Genomic DNA, 18,065 nt, shown 5'->3' with positions numbered 1-18,065 from the left:
CTTATTCCGATCCCATGGAACTTTCCGCCGTTCCTCTGATAAATGACGGATAAGAAGCATAGTCAACATAAAATCTTACGGGGATACCGCCTGGGCCAGATGCCTTCCTGGCATCTAAGGATCATCCCAGATACACTAAACACTGTGTCAGCCATCCTTTTGTTTGTTTGATAATTGAAAGGGGGAATGGTGCTGCAGTCCTCTATCGTAAACGAGTTTTTGAAAGCTAGGTTTAGAATTTCGGCCTTCTGTTTATCATCATCAGTTATATTACCCATACTGCCAATAAGATAACATATTGAATTATTTGTAGCATTAATAGATTTTACGTACAACCAAAATTTTTTGGGGCTATTTTTAGAATCTGCAGATAAAATATTGCTTTCAAATTCATTAAAAGAATCTCTCACATTGTCCTTCTGACAGCTGCTTTCATTTTGCATAATTTCTGTTTGTCAGTGGGGCAGTGACTATGTTTAAAATGACTGCACAAAATTGTCTGCTTTCTCAGTAACTTCCTAATATGTTTGTCGTACCAAGTTGGATCCTTTTCCTCCCCTATATTTTTGCTAGGCACATACTTCTCTAGCACATAGTGGACAATACCTTTAAATTCCGACCAAAGATGCTCAATATATTGTTATTTTTGTGATGACTTTATCTCAGTTCCTTCCTTAAGGAGGGTGGAGGAAGAGACATAGAGAGAGAGAAAGAGGAAGAGAGAGAAAGAGAGAGAGGGAGAGAGAGAGAGAGAGAGAGAGAGAGAGAGAGAGAGAGAGAGAGAGAGAGAGAGGTAAAGGTTTAATAGAAAAAATATGTCACTGAGACCCCAGAATGAGAGGAATCAGGCTGTAGCAAGGACAAGAGTAGACAACAGACAATGATGAAGCAGGAGGCACTACATCCTTCCTCTCAGACAACCCCCCACCCCCACCCCTTTCATCTTTGTGTACCCTCATTCTCAATAGCATGTTTCTTACAATTCTGAGGTCTCAGTGATATGACTTTCTTTTTCAACCTTCCTCACTCTTATTTCTCTTTCTCTTGTTCCTAACAAAGGAACTAATAGTCTCACTTTTACATGCGTCTTTTGGCAGTCCTACACATTTTGACTCCTGAAGGTAAGTGGTTGCCAGCAGGTGTCTCATATTTATTAGTTTTCTTGATTGAATCTTCTTTCAATATAAACTGTTATTTTTCAAACTTGTCTTCATACTAAAAGCTGTCACAAGTGTCAAATCCCACACAGAAGTTTCATCTCTCTCTCTCTCTCTCTCTCTCTCTCTCTCTCTCTCTCTCTCTCACCCCCCCCCCCCCCCCCCCCCGTCCCTCCCTCACTCTCTCATCCATCTTCATCCATCTCAGTCTTTAACCATTACAGTTAGTTTAAACTGTTCACATTTGCTCTTATGTTTATTATTTCCATATGCAGTTGTAGGAGTCAACTTGCTTGATCTTACAGAAAACTACATCGTAACAGTTAGTTACAAAAAGTCACTATACTTGCCCATTAAAATTATAATGTCATTGTCTCCTGTCACCAGTGCTGCCACTTCTTTTTTAATGTACTCCATTTCATCTTGTAATGTTACATCACTGACACCCATTGCATCCTTTAAAAAGACAAAAGTTCTTGTAATATCTATTGTAATCTTTAATTTAATATTACTGATGTGCTTCACAGAATTAATGCTGACAGTTGTGATAGTTAGAGCATTCACTGATTTGTTCATTTGTAATGAACTCTCACAACAACTTTATTAACAACTGCAGTAATGTAACTACAAAATAGTTTGATCTGCCTTATAAAAAATGCTCATCAAAATTCACCGAGTGAGCTAACTACACATTTATTTACCAATTTAATTAGGCCGAGGAGTGACTGAATCAGATGTTTAATTAAATTACACAGACAGCTAAATGAACATCATAGCTGTATGTGTTGGTAAATGCTGTCACACATTATAAAATCACTTAAATAATAATTCTTCTGTATTTAAGTACTGATTTTAATTAATTAATCAAAATTTTCCATAGTGTTGCCCATAATTTAAATTCTATTACAGATACATAAATTTGTATAGCATCAATGGAAACAGCAGGCTCATTTCCTACTAAACTGAAGGACTATTCATGTATGTATTGTAACTATTGAAGGCACAGTCAACAAAAACTGAATATAATCTCATCATTTGAAATGTGAAACCATTCTAATTAAGACCGTGGGTGAACCACTTAATATATAATTCATTGTAATACATCATTTTAATCAGCATTTCAGTGCTCTTCAACTGACACCTCTAGCTTTAAGATCGCATTTCTGTATCAAAAGTTGTAATTCATACTGGTGGTCTTTCTCACTTAATGACTGATGTAAATTTGTGGAAACAGCAAGGTTAGTGGAACCAATTTTATAAAAGTTAGGCACCATCTTTGCTCTGATAAGATGCTACTCTGAGTACCAAATTAGCTGCACAATTTCATGGACTTAGAAGTTTTTCTATTCAAAAACTTAGAACATTTTCACACTTCAATGTGGACTTTGAATTTTCATAGCACTTGGTCGAATGTTGGATGGCCTAGTGTTTATCACAATTAGTGCTGGCCTGGAGATATCATATTTTGGGATTTTGGAACAGTGAACTCATGCATTTAATTTTGCAGTTCTACCAGATTTATTTAAAATTTATAGCGAGTTTGTATCCATTATAGGGGGCTAGAGTCACGTCATATCTGATTAGCTTTGGCAAGTAGATTTTTTTTCACCAATCTGCCAGTGGCAGTGACAACAAGCAAATGGCCTTGTCCCCATCCCCCACCCTCGCCCATCCAGTTTCCTCCTGACCACACATGTGTAGGATAATCTTTAAGCAAAACACTACTTCATAAATATCATTAAATTGATTTTTACTTACTGCCTTTTCCTTATCAATAAATCCAACAAATGCAATTTTGCATCCACTTTTTTGTATCTGTTTTGTAGATTGTTCTTTGTAATTAAAGGGGACCAGTACATCTTTTAGACCTTCCTTATAAATCTGCTCTGCTGCATCTGTACCATATCTGAACATACCAGGTTCAGCTGCCTGTAAACAAAAATTATTTCTAATATACAGAGATAAGGAAACATACCAAAAAAGAAAAAAGTTTGCGGATGTCCATAGTACTCTAGTGCATAGGCTGTACAGAACTGCTCTCGAGGAAAACCTGTAAGATGTGCATACACATTTAAAAAGAGTTTGTGAGGCAAATGAATACCAACAGTCTTTCTTATTCTTTGCTTCACAGCTGTTATAATTATCTTGAAGAAAGTCGTTTTCCCCATGTAGGAAAATGACTACTTTCAATAGCTGAATAACAGTCAAAATTGATTCACAGCACATTAAGGATACAACCTAGGGTGGAGCTATAGAATGAGGAAGATGAAACAGGAACTCTTTAATCAACAGTATGCCAGATCCCCCCAGATCCCCCCCCCCCCCCCCCCCCCCATGAACCATGGACCTTGCCGTTGGTGGGGAGGCTTGCGTGCCTCAGCGATACAGATGGCCGTACCGTAGGTGCAACCACAACGGAGGGGTATCTGTTGAGAGGCCAGACAAACGTGTGGTTCCTGAAGAGGGGCAGCAGCCTTTTCAGTAGTTGCAGGGGCAAAAGTCTGGATGATTGACTGATCTGGCCTTGCAACATTAACCAAAACGGCCTTGCTGTGCTAGTACTGCGAACGGTTGATAGCAAGGGGAAACTACAGCCGTAATTTTTCCCGAAGACATGCAGCTTTACTGTATGATTAAATGATGATGGCATCCTCTTGGGTAAAATATTCCGGAGGTAAAATAGTCCCCCATTCGGATCTCCGGGCGGGGACTACTCAGGAGGATGTCGTTATCAGGAGAAAGAAAACTGGCGTTCTACGGATCGGAGCGTGGAATGTCAGATCCCTTAATCAGGCAGGTAGGTTAGAAAATTTAAAAAGGGAAATGGATAGGTTAAAGTTAGATATAGTGGGAATTAGTGAAGTTCGGTGGCAGGAGGAACAAGACTTCTGGTCAGGTGACTACAGGGTTATAAACACAAAATCAAATAGGGGTAGTGCAGGAGTAGGTTTAATAATGAATAGGAAAATAGGAATGCGGGTAAGCTACTACAAACAGCATAGTGAACGCATTATTGTGGCAAAGAAAGATATGAAGCCCATGCCTACTACAGTAGTACAAGTTTATATGCCAACTAGCTCTGCAGATGACGAAGAAATTGAAGAAATGTACGATGAAATAAAAGAAATTATTCAGATAGTGAAGGGAGATGAAAATTTAATACTAATGGGTAACTGGAATTCTAGTGTAGGAGAAGGGAGAGAAGGAAACATAGTAGGTGAATATGGATTGGGGCTAAGAAATGAAAGAGGAAGCCGCCTAGTAGAATTTTGCACAGAGCACAACTTAATCATAGCTAACACTTGGTTTAAGAATCATGAAAGAAGGTTGTATACGTGGAAGAACCCTGGAGATACTGACAGGTTTCAGATAGATTATATAATGGTAAGACAGAGATTTAGGAACCAGGTTTTAAATTGTAAGACATTTCCAGGGGCAGATGTGGACTCTGACCACAATCTATTGGTTATGACCTGTAGATTAAAACTGAAGAAACTGCAAAACTGTGGGAAATTAAGGAGATGGGACCTGGATAAACTGAAAGATCCAGAGGTTGTACAGAGTTTCAGGGAGAGCATAAGGGAGCTATTGACAGGAATAGGGGAAAGAAATACAGTAGAAGAAGAATGGGTAGCTCTGAGGGATGAAGTAGTGAAGGCAGCAGAGGATAAAGTAGGTAAAAAGATGAGGGCTGCTAGAAATCCTTGGGTAACAGAAGAAATATTGAATTTAATTGATGAAAGGAGAAAATATAAAAATGCAGTAAATGAAGCAGGCAAAAAGAAATACAAATGTCTCAAAAATGAGATCGACAGGAAGTGCAAAATGGCTAAACAGGGATGGCTAGAGGACAAATGTAAGGATGTAGAGGCTTATCTCACTAGGGGTAAGATAGATACAGTCTACAGGAAAATTAAAGAGACCTTTGGAGATAAGAGTACCACGTGTATGAATATCAAGAGCTCAGATGGCAACCCAGTTCTAAGCAAAGAAGGGAAGGCAGAAAGGTGGAAGGAGTATATAGAAGGTTTATACAAGGGTGACGTACTTGAGGACAATATTATGGAAATGGAAGAGGATGTAGATGAAGACGAAATGGGAGATACGATACTGCGTGAAGAGTTTGACAGAGCGCTGAAAGACCTGAGTCGAAACAAGGGCCCCGGAGTAGACAACATTCCATTAGAACTACTGACGGCCTTGGGAGAGCCAGTCATGACAAAACTCTACCAGCTGGTGAGCAAGATGTATGAGACAGGCGAAATACCCTCAGACTTCAAGAAGAATATAATAATTCCAATCCCAAAGAAAGCAGGTGCTGACAGATGTGAAAATTACCGAACTATCAGTTTAATAAGTCACAGCTGCAAAATACTAACGCGAATTCTTTACAGACGAATGGAAAAACTGGTAGATGCGGACCTCGGGGAGAATCAGTTTGGATTCCGTCAAAATGTTGGAATACATGAGGCAATACTGACCTTACGACTTATCTTAGAAGAAAGATTAAGAAAAGGCAAATCTACGTTTGTAGCATTTGTAGACTTAGAGAAAGCTTTTGACAATGTTGACTGGAATACTCTTTTTCAAATTCTAAAGGTGGCAGGGGTAAAATACAGGGAGCGAAAGGCTATTTACAATTTGTACAGAAACCAGATGGCAGTCATAAGAGTCGAGGGGCATGAAAGGGAAGCAGTGGTTGGGAAAGGAGTGAGACAGGGTTGTAGCCTCTCCCCGATGTTATTCAATCTGTATATTGAGCAAGCAGTAAAGGAAACAAAAGAAAAATTTGGAGCAGGTATTAAAATTCATGGAGACGAAGTAAAAACTTTGAGGTTCGCCGATAACATTGTAATTCTGTCAGAGATGGCAAAGGACTTGGAAGAGCAGTTGAACAGAATGGACAGTGTCTTGAAAGGAGGATATAAGATGAACATCAACAAAAGCAAAACAAGGATAATGGAATGTAGTCAAATTAAATCGGGTGATGCTGAGGGAATTAGATTAGGAAATGAGACACTTAAAGTAGTAAAGGAGTTTTGCTATTTAGGAAGTAAAATAGCTGATGATGGTCGAAGTAGAGAGGATAGAAAATGTAGACTGGCAATGGCAAGGAAAGCGTTTCTGAAGAAGAGAAATTTGTTAACATCGAATATAGATTTATGTATCAGGAAGTCGTTTCTGAAAGTATTTGTATGGAGTGTAGCCATGTATGGAAGTGAAACATGGACAATAACTAGTTTGGACAAGAAGAGAATAGAAGCTTTCAAAATGTGGTGCTGCAGAAGAATACTGAAGATAAGGTGGATAGATCACGTAACTAATGAGGAGGTACTGTATAGAAACCTCCTGGCAGATTAAAACTGTGTGCCCGACCGAGACTCGAACTCGGGACCTTTGCCTTTCGCGGGCAAGTGCTCTACCAACTGAGCTACCGAAGCATGACTCACGCCCGGTACTCACAGCTTTACTTCTGCCAGTACCTGGAAACATCCCCCAGGCTGTGGCTAAGCCATGTCTCCGCAATATCCTTTCTTTCAGGAGTGCTAGTTCTGCATGTCTCGCAGGAGAGCTTCTGTAACGTTTGGAAGGTAGGAGACGAGGTTCTGGCAGAAGTAAAGCTGTGAGTACCGGGCGTGAGTCGTGCTTCGGTAGCTCAGTTGGTAGAGCACTTGCCCGCAAAAGGCAAAGGTCCCGAGTTCGAGTCTCGGTCAGGCACACAGTTTTAATCTGCCAGGAAGTTTCATATCAGCGCACACTCTGCTGCAGAGTGAAAATCTCATTCAGGTATTGAATAGGATTGGGGAGAAGAGAAGTTTGTGGCACAACTTGACTAGAAGAAGGGATCAGTTGGTAGGACATGTCTTGAGGCATCAAGGGATCACAAATTTAGCATTGGAGGGCAGCGTGGAGGGTAAAAATCGTAGAGGGAGACCGAGACGAGTACACTAAGCAGATTCAGAAGGATGTAGGTTGCAGTAGGTACTGGGAGATGAAGCAGCTTGCACAGGATAGAGTAGCATGGAGAGCTGCATCAAACCAGTCTCAGGACTGAAGACAACAACAACATGCCAGATCCTCACAAAGCATAAAATCAGAGAGAATTTCCACCTCTGTTCAAGATAACAGTTCTTTGTGGTTCCATAAAAAATGAATTGATACTTCATAAGGCTGGAAATAACAGGATCCGTCAAAGGCAAAGGTCCCGAGTTCGAGTCTCGGTCCAGACACAGTTTTAATCTGCCAGGAAGTTCCTCTGCAGTTGTTGGCTGCCTTACATTGGGCAGACGACGTGAACAATTCATGAGAGTCGTCAAACATTGATGATACACATGGCTCTTAGAGCCTGATAAATTGGCTGTAGCACTGCAGTGCATTGATACAGGACATTCTGCGTGGTATGACAGTGTCAAAACTGTAGCATCTACCTTGTCTTTTGCAGGCTCAAATGGAAAACAAGCTATCAAAATTCTCCTGACAAAGGATTTAATGAATACCAATAGCAGTTTCAGTGGGCAAATCATCGAATCCAGCTGTTTTGATTAGCTCTCAAGGAACACCCTATAATACCACTTTCACTGAACAATGTCTCAAGATGTTTTGGATCCTACATCATCGATTATGATACTGAGTCAGTTAAAGAAGTTAATTCAAACTTTGTTGCCTCACAGCAAATAACCCAGAGACATGAGTACCTGCAGCTATCACAATGGATTTCTGAAACTGTGGTTTAAAGGATGACATGCATGCTATAACTTCAAGAGGTCAAGGCACTCAGAAGATGGACATAGAGGCACAATATATAGGAAGCTGGCTTATTGACTTCAGAAGGACCAGGTGAAGTGGATTTGAGAGTAGATGTTGAGGATGAAGGAAAGAGCAAATGTCCCTGCCATGCATCCAGATCATAAAAATTCTTTCAGTGAATCTGAACAAGACAAGGGGTTTCAGGTGTTAACTAGACAGTGTAATAAAACTACTTGTTCAGTCCAAAGACAGGTTTGCTGGAGCTCTCCATGCTACTCTATCCTGTGCGAACCTCTTCATCTCCAAGTAGCCACTGCAACCTACATCCTTCTAAACTGCTTACTATTTTAATCTCTCGGTCTCCCTGTGCAATTTTTACCCTTCACACTTCCCTCTAGCACTGAATTGATGATCCCTTGATGCCTCAGAAAGTGTCCTATCAACTGATCCCTTCTTCTAGTCAGGTTGTACCACAAATTTCCCTTCTCCTCAATTCTATTCAGTACCTACTCATTAGCTACATGATCTACCCATTTAATCTTCAGCATTCTTCTGTAGCATCACATCTCAATAGCTTATATTCTCTTCTTGTCTATACTGTTTATCATTCATGTTTCATTTCCATACATGGCTACACTCCATACAAATACTTTCAGAAAAGACTTCCTGACACTTAAATCTATGCTTGATGTTAACAAATTTCTCTTCTTCAAAAATACTTTTCTTGTTATTGCCAGTCTGCATTTTATATCCTCTGTACTTCAACCATCATCAGTTATTTTTTGTCCCAAATATCAAAACTCATCTACTACTTTAAGTATCTCATTTCCTAATCTAATTCCATAAGCACCACCTGATTTGATTTGACTGTATTCCATTATTTTCATTTCGCTTTTTTATGTTAATCTCACATCCACCTTTCAAGACACTGCTCATTCCATTTAACAGCTCTGCCAAGTCCTTTTCTATTTCTGAAAGAATTACAATGTAATCGGTAAACCTCGAAGTCTTTATTTCTTCACCCTGGACTTTATTTCCTACTCTTTTTTTTTTTTTTTTGTTTCTATTACCGCTTGCTCAATACAGCAATTCAATAACATTGGGGATAGGCTATAACCCTGTCTCACTCCCTTCTCAACAACTGCTTCCCTTTCATGCCCCTCGACTCTTATAAAATATCTGGTTTCTGTATAAATTGTAAATAGCCTTTTGCTCCCAATATTTTTCCTCTGCCACCTTTAGAATTTAAAAGAGAGTATTCCAGTCAACATTGTCAAAAGCTTTCTCTAAGTCTTCAAGTGCTATAGATGTAGGTTTATCTTTCCTTAATCTATCTTCTAAGATAAATCATACGGTCAGTATTGCCTCACGTGTTCCTACATTTCTTCAGAATCCAGACTGATCTTTCCTGAAGTGAGCATCTACAAGTTGTTCCATTCTTCTGCAAAGGATTTGTGTTAGTATTTTGCACCTGTCACATGTTAAACTGATAGTTCAGTAATTTTTACTAACAAAGAGATAGAGGGGCTGGCCAGTACTTACCTCAGCTCAGTACAGCCGATAGAAACACAAAAAACAACCGAAAATTTAAGTTCCTAGCTTTCGGAATAAATGTTCCTTCATCAGGGAGGAGAGAGGGGAAAGAAAGGGAAGAAGAGAAAGTGGATTTAGTTACTCACAACTCTGGTTCTTTCAGTTTATTGAGGTCCTATCTCCTTAAATTACTGCCTTTGTGCAGTTTCTTCAGTTTTAATCTACAGTTAATGACCAATAAATTGTGATTTGTGTTGACATTTTTCCTAGGAAATGTCTTACAATTTAAATCCTGATTCCAAAATCTCTGTCTTACCATTATATAATCTATCTGAAACCTTCCAATGTGTCCAGGTCTATTCCATTTATACAACCCTCTTTCATGATTCTTAAATGACTAAATTATGCTCTGTACAAAATTCTACCAGACAGCTTTCTCTTTCATTCCTTACCCCCATTCCATATTCATCTACTACTTTTCCCTCTCTTCCTTTTTCCACTATTGAATTCCAGTCCCCCACAACTATAAAATTTTTGACTCCCTTAACTATCTGAATAATTTCATTTATCTCATCATACATTTCCTCAATCTCCTCCTCATCTGCTACAATAGTAAGTTCACTATGCTGTTCACAGTAGATTACCTGTGTTCCTGTTTTGTTATTCATCATTAAAGGTACTCCTGCATTATCATTATTTGATTTTGTATGTATAACCCTGTATTCACCTGACCAGAAGCCTTGTTCCTCCTGTCACCGAACCTCACTAATTCACACTATAGCTAGCTTTAACCTGTCCATTTCCCTTTTTAAATTTTCTAATCTACCTGATTGATTAAGGGACCTGACATTCCATGCTCTGATCCATAGAACACTAGTTTTGTTTCTCCCAATAACAATATCCTCCTACGTAGTTCCTAACAGGAGATTAGAATGGGAGACTATTTTACCTCCAAAATATATTACCCAAGAGGATGTCATCATCATTTAACCATACAGTAGAGCTGCATGCCCTTGGGAAAATTACAGCTGTAGTTTGCCTTTGCTGTCACTATCTTTCGCTGCAGTCAGTCACTATCTCAGCATGGCAAGTGCTGTGAAAATGTGACCAGCCATCCACATTAGTAACTTACTTCAAAAATTAATGAATCAACTTTGGGAAACAAGAGGGTGTTGTCAGAATATGGTATAGCCATCTGCGATTTTCTGAAAGGGAAATGTGAATACTATGTTGAACTATTTTTCCCGTTGTAGATTAAACTGGTTATGGTGAGATAAATGTACTAATCGATCTTGGATCATATAAAATGACCAATACCATATGTAAAACATAAAAACCAAATACCACCACTAAATAGCTAAGTGGAAGTGTTTAAATGTCAACTTTTATAAACACTTAATGTAATTACAATGATGATTATGGACTTCTCAAAATTGATAGGCAATTATTTTATTTTATTTATGAAATGCTTGTTTCAAAGATGATTTTGCCTAAATATATCAATATATTATACATGTAAATAAAATAGAAAGAAACTTCCAAACTGTGACTTGGACAATACATAATTTGCAGTCAGATGCTTAAGGAGACGCTTGAACACAACCTTTTCAAACATTTTTGAGAAAGCCAGCAAAAGTGAAATCAGTCAATAGTTTGATGGTATCTCTTTATCCCCCTTCTTGTAAAGAGGTTAGCTTCAGCATATTTTAGCCAGTCTGGAAATGTTCCGCTGACAAGAGATTCATACACAAATAACTTAACTCGCATGAACACTCTTTGATTAGCATTGTTGATATTTTATCATACCCACTGTAATACTTGGATTTTAAGGATTTTATGATGGATACTACTTCTTTGGGAGATGTGTCATTTAGATTTTACTGAAGTTATTTTTAAAGATTGATCTCAGATACTCCATTGCACTGTTCACCGAACCTGGTAACCCCAAGCTGTCAGTAACAGAAATGAAGTAGTTGTTTTAGAGGTGTGCAACACTAACTGTACTTGTTACCAAAGTTTCATTTATTTTTACACCTACCTGTTCCTCTTCCTTTTTGAACCCCACCTGTCTCCATCTTCACAATATCCCATATAATTTTTATCTTGTTACCTGATGTAATTATCTTTTTCTCGTAATAAAACTGCTTTGATTTCTGGATTACTTGCTTCAATATTTTGCAGTATTCTTTGTAATGCATTACAATTCTAACGTCAGAGCTGTTCCTAGATAGTAGATAGAGTCTCCTTTTTGTCCTACGTCATATCTTTATTCCTTGTGTAATCCACGGTTTATTTTTTGACTTTTGTTTGAGTTGAGTTACCTTTAGGGGAAAACAATTCTCAAAAGTGGAGGCAACTTTATTAATGAATGCTTTGTATTTTCCATTTGAGTCAGATGTATTGGTTCAAATTGCCCAGTTGGCCGTGCGGTCTAACGCACGGCTTTCCGGGCGGGAAGGAGCACTGGTCCCCAACACGAATCCTCCCGGTGGATTTGTGTCGAGGTCCAGTGAGCTGACCAGTCTGTGGATGGTTATTAGGCGGTTTTCCATCTGCCTCGGCAAATGCAGGCTGGTTTCCGTTATTCCACCTCAGCTACAATTTGCTGGCAATTGCTGCACAAACAAGTTCTCCACGTAATGCATATGGGGGTGGGAGGGGTCGAAGTTCAACAGTGGCTACTGTAAATGATGTAGCCGACAGTTGCAAAGTTGCGTTTCACAGTTCTTTACTTTCACTGTTCACAACGCCCCAATATTACACAATTATATGGCCAGTTTACTAATGGTATTTATTTGGTTTTATTCGAAAACGTATTAGCAAAGCTGGCTCGTAACATATTCCAAAATAATTACCAGGTTAGTCAAAGGTATTGCTGAAGGAACTGTTAAAAAGAAGGATTTTTGTGATGTATTTAGTTAATTGAATGAGTTATGTTTTAATTGCAATTTCTGTAACTTAATCATTGAACTATGTATAGTTGCAGTGCCTATTATTGTGAGGATACACAAAGGACTGATTTTTGGTCTTGAGACAATCAGTCCATGACCGATTTTCAGACATGAAACATGTATTCGTTAGATTAACAACACTGTGTCAACTTAAAACTGGAATAAGTGTAACACAAATAGGCCATGTGTTAGAACAATTAATGACAATGTCTGTTTAATTCATTTGAAAAATAGTGTCACACATACTGTATTATTCAGCAAGAACTGTCAACTGTGTGGTTAGGTTTTTACTGCTTATAGATGTTCAACAGCAAACTGTTGTAGCAGTATGCTGATGTTTTCTGCAACCTATTAATGAGGCTTATCAACATTTCCAGTAGTGAACTGGCCATATAATTGTGTAATATTGGGGGGTTGTGAACAGTGAAAGTAAAGAACTGTGAAACGCAACTGTCGGCTACATCATTTACACTAGCCATTGTTGAACTTCCACCCCCATATTTCAGCCAGTATAACAGTGCAGTACGTCGACACTGCTGAGGACTATCAACATAGAAATAAAGCAGGCTAAAGTCACAATTTCACTTCACATTACAAATCAATATAACACAAATAACTTGTTAGATTGGATTAGATTAGTTTTCGTTCCATAGATCCGTGTTGAGGAGATCCTTGTGGATGCAGAACATGTCACCTTTTTTTGTTTTTTATTTTTATTTTTTTAAGCTGAAATAACAATACTAATAGTATAAATATATACAACACATCATTTGTTTCTATTAAAAAATTCGTCAATGGAGTAGAAGGAGTTGGCCACTAGTAAGTCTTTCAGGCTCCTTTTAAACTGATCTCTATTTGTAACTAAATTTTTTATGTTTGCTGGCAAATTATTGAAGATGAGTGTTCCTGAGTAGTGGACCCCTTTTTGAACTAAAGTAAGAGCTTTTAAGTCTTTGTGCAGATCATTTTTGTATGTATGTTTTGTATGTATGAACTGAGCTGTTTGTTGGAAAAAGAGATGTATTATTTAGTACAAATTTCATTAAGGAGTAAATATACTGAGAGGCAGTAGTTAGTATACCCAGTTTTTTGAAGAGGTTTCTACAAGACGTCCGTGAGTTTACTCCACAAATAATATGTATTACACACTTTTGGACTCTGGAAACATTTGTTTGACTTGAAGAGTTACCCCAAAATATTATACCATATGACATTATGGAATGAAAGTAGGCAAAGTATGCAAGCTTTTTCACTTTTATGTCGCCTATGTCTACTAACACTCTAATTGCAAATACAGATTTGTTAAGGCATTTCTGCAGTTCTGTGGTGTGCTCCTCCCAACTGAATTTATTATCAAGTTGTAATCCCAGGAATTTAAGACTGTCAACCTCTTCTATCTGCTCTTCTTCGTACTTTATGCATATGCTGGGTGGAAACCTCTTACAGGTTCTGAATTGCATATAATGAGTCTTTTCAAAGTTTAATGTCAGTGAGTTGGCTTTAAACCATTTATTAATATCAATGAAAATATCATTAGCAGATCTTTCTAGAACTACACTCGACATACTATTTATTGCAATACTCGTGTCATCTGCAAACAAAACGAACTCTGCTTCTGGCAGTGTAACTGATGAGAGATCATTAATGTACACCAGAAAAAGCAATGGCCCTAAGATGGATCCTTGTGGGACACCATATGTAATTTCTTCCCATTCCGATGATGACTGATGACTTAATTCACTAGTCCCTTGCACTGAATGAGAATGTACTTAATTCATTAGATAACAAATTACAGGCTACTGGCATTTACAGTGACCTGTCAAAAGCCTTTGACTCTGTGTGTCGTTGCAAAATACCTGTGCAGTAAGCAGTCAGTCTTCATCTGACTGGGATTTAACTACATGTGGTGTTCCTCAAGGTTCCATTTTGGGTCCATTTTTCTTGTGTATATTAATGACCTCTCATCTGTAACATTGCCAGATGCTAAGTTTGTTTTGTTTGCAGATGACACTAACATTGCGATAAGTAGCAAGTGAAGTACAGATTTAGAAATAGCTGACATTAATAAGTGGTTTAAAGCTAATTCTTTGTCATTAAACTTTCAGAAAACCCACTACATGCAGTTCAGAACCTTTTAGAGATTTCCTTCCAGCATGAGTATAACATATGAAGAGATGCAGATCGAAGAGGTTGACAGTGTTAAATTTCTGGGACTACAACTCGATAATAAATTCAATTGGGAAGTGTATACCACATAATTGCTTAAGCGCATAAACAAGTCTGTATTTGCTGTGAGAATGATGTCAGATGTAGGAGATATAAATATAAAAAAAACTTTCATATTTTGCTTTCTTTCATTCTATTTCATTGTATGGGATCATATTCTTGGGCAACTCATCAAACTGAGCAAAAGTTTCTTGGGTGCAAAAGAGTGTGATAAGAATCATTTGTGATGTAAATTCAAGAACATCTTGTAGAAACCTGTTCAAGAAACTTTGTATTCTAACCACTGCTACTCAGTATACTTATTCCTTAATGAAATTTGTTGCAAGTAATACACCTGTATTTACAACCAATAGCTCAGTATACAGTATCAATACTAGGAATAAGAATAATCTACACAAAGGCCTAAAATCACTTACCTTGGTCCAAAAAGGGGTCCAATATTCGGGAACACACATTTTTAATAAATTGCCATCAACCATTAAAAACTTGGTTTTAGATAAAGCATGGTTTAAACAGAGTTTGAAAGACTTTTTGATAAGCAACTCCTTCTACTTCATAGATGATTATCTTAACAGAGACTGTTAAGTCAGCTTAATAAAAATATCTAAAAAGAAAGATGATGTGACTAACCGAACGAAAACGCTGGCAGGTTGATAGACACACAAGATGGATATGTGTGTGTGTGTGTGTGTGTGTGTGCACGAGTGTATATCTCTACTTTTTTCCCCCTAAGGTAAGTCTTTCCACTCCCGGGATTGGAATGACTCCTTACCCTCTCCCTTCAAACCCACATCCTTTCGTCTTTCCCTCTCCTTGCCTCTTTCCTGATGAAGCAACCATTGGTTGCAAAAGCTTGAATTTTGTGTGTATGTTTGTATTTGTTTGTGTGTCTATCAACCTGCCAGTGCTTTCGTTTGGTAAGTCACATCATCTTTGTTTTTAGATATATTTTTCCCACGTGGAATGTTTCCCTCTATTATATTCATATAATAAAAATATCTGTTAGATTTCAGTTTTGACAACACTTGGTCACAACAGTCAAGATTAGGTATTTTGCGTATGATAAATTCATTAATAGTGGATAACAGTGTTTCATTCTGAAAGTGTGTTAATTCTGTAAATATTAGCTGTCCCAGTTTACTAAATTGTATTACCTTATTTTTAACTATCTCCTGACAAATTGTCAGGATAGTAAGTATTATATTCAAATGTTTTATGTTTTTGTGTCATACTTTCTGACATGTTCCACACCCACGAGAATCATTTCATTTTTTGGGTCTATGGAATGGAAACTGAATCTAATCTAATCTGTACTTGCTCCTCCCTGACATCTGACACAGCAGCCTTCCCCGTATCTTACATGTTTGTGTTTATCAATTTTACTCAAAATGTAGACTTACATGTGTTTACCGTCCTAACTGTTTGTGTGTTAGTGCTCACTGCTTGCTAGAATTGCCCTGTGGTCACTGATGCCAGTTTATATGTGAATATCCTCAAGGAGGCCAGGTCTTTTTTCACCAACAAGTCTAGTGTTTTTTCATATTATGTAGGATTATGAAACAGCTGATCTAGGTAATTTTCAGAGAAAGTTTCTATAAATGTCTCATAGGGAATTTTCAGAATCGGCTGTGATTTTCAGTACATAGTCGCAAATTTAATGTGGCCATCATATCTGTGTTTCTCAGCATAATATTTTATTTATTATTGTATCTACTTATGTGGTATTTTTAAAGTTCACCAACTCATGGTAGTAAGTTTAATCAGGACAAGTCTTGCAGATCAGTATCATGTCTTAAGCATGAATAAAGCTTTAATTTGTGATACAAATTAAATTATGTAAGTGCAGTGCTGCTGAGCTGTCTAAGCTGTCTGAGGTGCCTCAAGAAAATTTATTACAGTATCTTCTACAGAGGTCACAGCTTTTATTCTTCAAATGAGTGTGCCTAGCTCTCCTTCAATTTTCAGGATTTTGTACAAGCTGCACGTTCTTATGCAGCAAATAACCACAAAAATATCAGTTCCTCATTACATGCAATGTTTTCTTAATTCATACTCCTCATGAGAGAGACTACAAAACAGAGCTTTTACTTACCACAGCATCAAATTGAAGACTATTCATAGTTTCAACTATGGGGTCAAACTTCAGTATACCGAACAGGCTGCCTTGCAACATGTTGCCAGCATTCAACCAGATGTCAGTGTCTGCTTTCTTGTCACTCATGTATGTAGCAAGCCGGCCATAGCCTCCAAAGCAATCTTCAGTGGAGCACATCAAAATTTAAATTAACAATGAGGAACAGAAACTAGTTACTTGCTCATAACTTTGTAATAATAAGAAAAGGCCTGTAACTATATTAAATTTTAGATGCTCATGGATAAGGAATAAATGAAGTGTAACAACTAAAGAAATGACAACATCTACATTACGAACAAAGATATGTTTAAGAATTGCAGCAGTTCTACTGTATGCTTCTCATAACTGTAAAATATGTTGTTGTTGTTGTTGTTGTTGCTGCTGCTGCTGCTGTTGTTGTGGTATGGTACAGTTCTCCATCCTAGTCTATCTTCTGCAAGTCTCTTTGCCTTTGCATAACCTACTGCCACTTTGACCTGCCGCTAATTTCATAAATTTGAAGAGAGTATTCCAGTTAACATTGTCAAAAGCTTTCTTGAATCCACAGATGCTATAAATATAGATTTAACAACAACATGGGAGAGACAGGTTGCTAATCCCTATACAGAGGAGGCACTGAGTCAGAGACAGGCACAATGAAAAAGAATACCCAGAAATATTTCAGCTTTCTAACAAACTCATTCTTCTGAAGCAGAAAATTCACATTCATTCACACAAGGACAACTCTCACACTCATTGCCACTGTCTCAAGACACTGAGGTGCAACTGTAACTGTGTCTGACTTGGCCAACAATCTAACGGGGGCATGTAGTGGGGGTAAGGTAGAGGTGTGAAATAGTACGGTTAGGGCGGGGCCATGTAGGAGGTTTTCAGGGATGTGATGAGGACAGGATAAGGCTGCCTTGTGCAGCATTGGGAGGCTGTGCTGGGTGGTGGGATAGAGAAGGGAAAAGGATTATGCAGGGGCTTTGGTGGGTTAGAATAGAATATGGAGAGCTGGAGTGGGAGCAGGGATGGTGACAGGCAGCAGGAGGACAGGGACTAACAAAGGCTGCGGGTACTGACCAGGGTGACTGCAGGCATAAATGAGCCACATTTTGGTAGTGGCAATGTGTACGGACAGGCAGCTCATTAGTTGTTGTGCCCACATACAGTGTGGTACAGTAGGTTTGCTTTTCTTTAGCCCATCTTTTAAGATAACTTGCAGGGTCAGTATTGACTCATATATTGCTACATTTCTCCAGAAGCTAAATTGGTCTTTGCTGAGGGCAACTTCTACAAGTCTTTCCACTTTTCTGTAAAAGTTTGTGACAGCAT

At 38.2% G+C, this 18,065-nt stretch overlaps 1 protein-coding gene across 1 annotated transcript in view; it reads right to left on the bottom strand.

Moving 5' to 3' along the window:
* Positions 1–18,065, bottom strand: part of LOC126284709 (5'-nucleotidase-like) — a 95,042-nt gene that overhangs the window by 62,214 nt on the left and 14,763 nt on the right. Inside the window, exons 3-5 of the mRNA XM_049983843.1 lie at positions 16,707–16,870; positions 2,916–3,086; positions 1,508–1,613 (exon numbers count right to left, since the gene is read on the bottom strand). Of these exons, the coding sequence (XP_049839800.1) occupies positions 1,508–1,613; positions 2,916–3,086; positions 16,707–16,870 (441 nt within the window). The remainder of the gene's footprint in view (positions 1–1,507; positions 1,614–2,915; positions 3,087–16,706; positions 16,871–18,065) is intronic.

The sequence above is a fragment of the Schistocerca gregaria genome, chromosome 1 (genome assembly GCF_023897955.1).
Source record: "Schistocerca gregaria isolate iqSchGreg1 chromosome 1, iqSchGreg1.2, whole genome shotgun sequence".
NCBI classification, from domain to species: Eukaryota; Metazoa; Arthropoda; class Insecta; order Orthoptera; family Acrididae; genus Schistocerca; species Schistocerca gregaria.
This window is presented reverse-complemented; position numbering and strand designations above follow the sequence as displayed.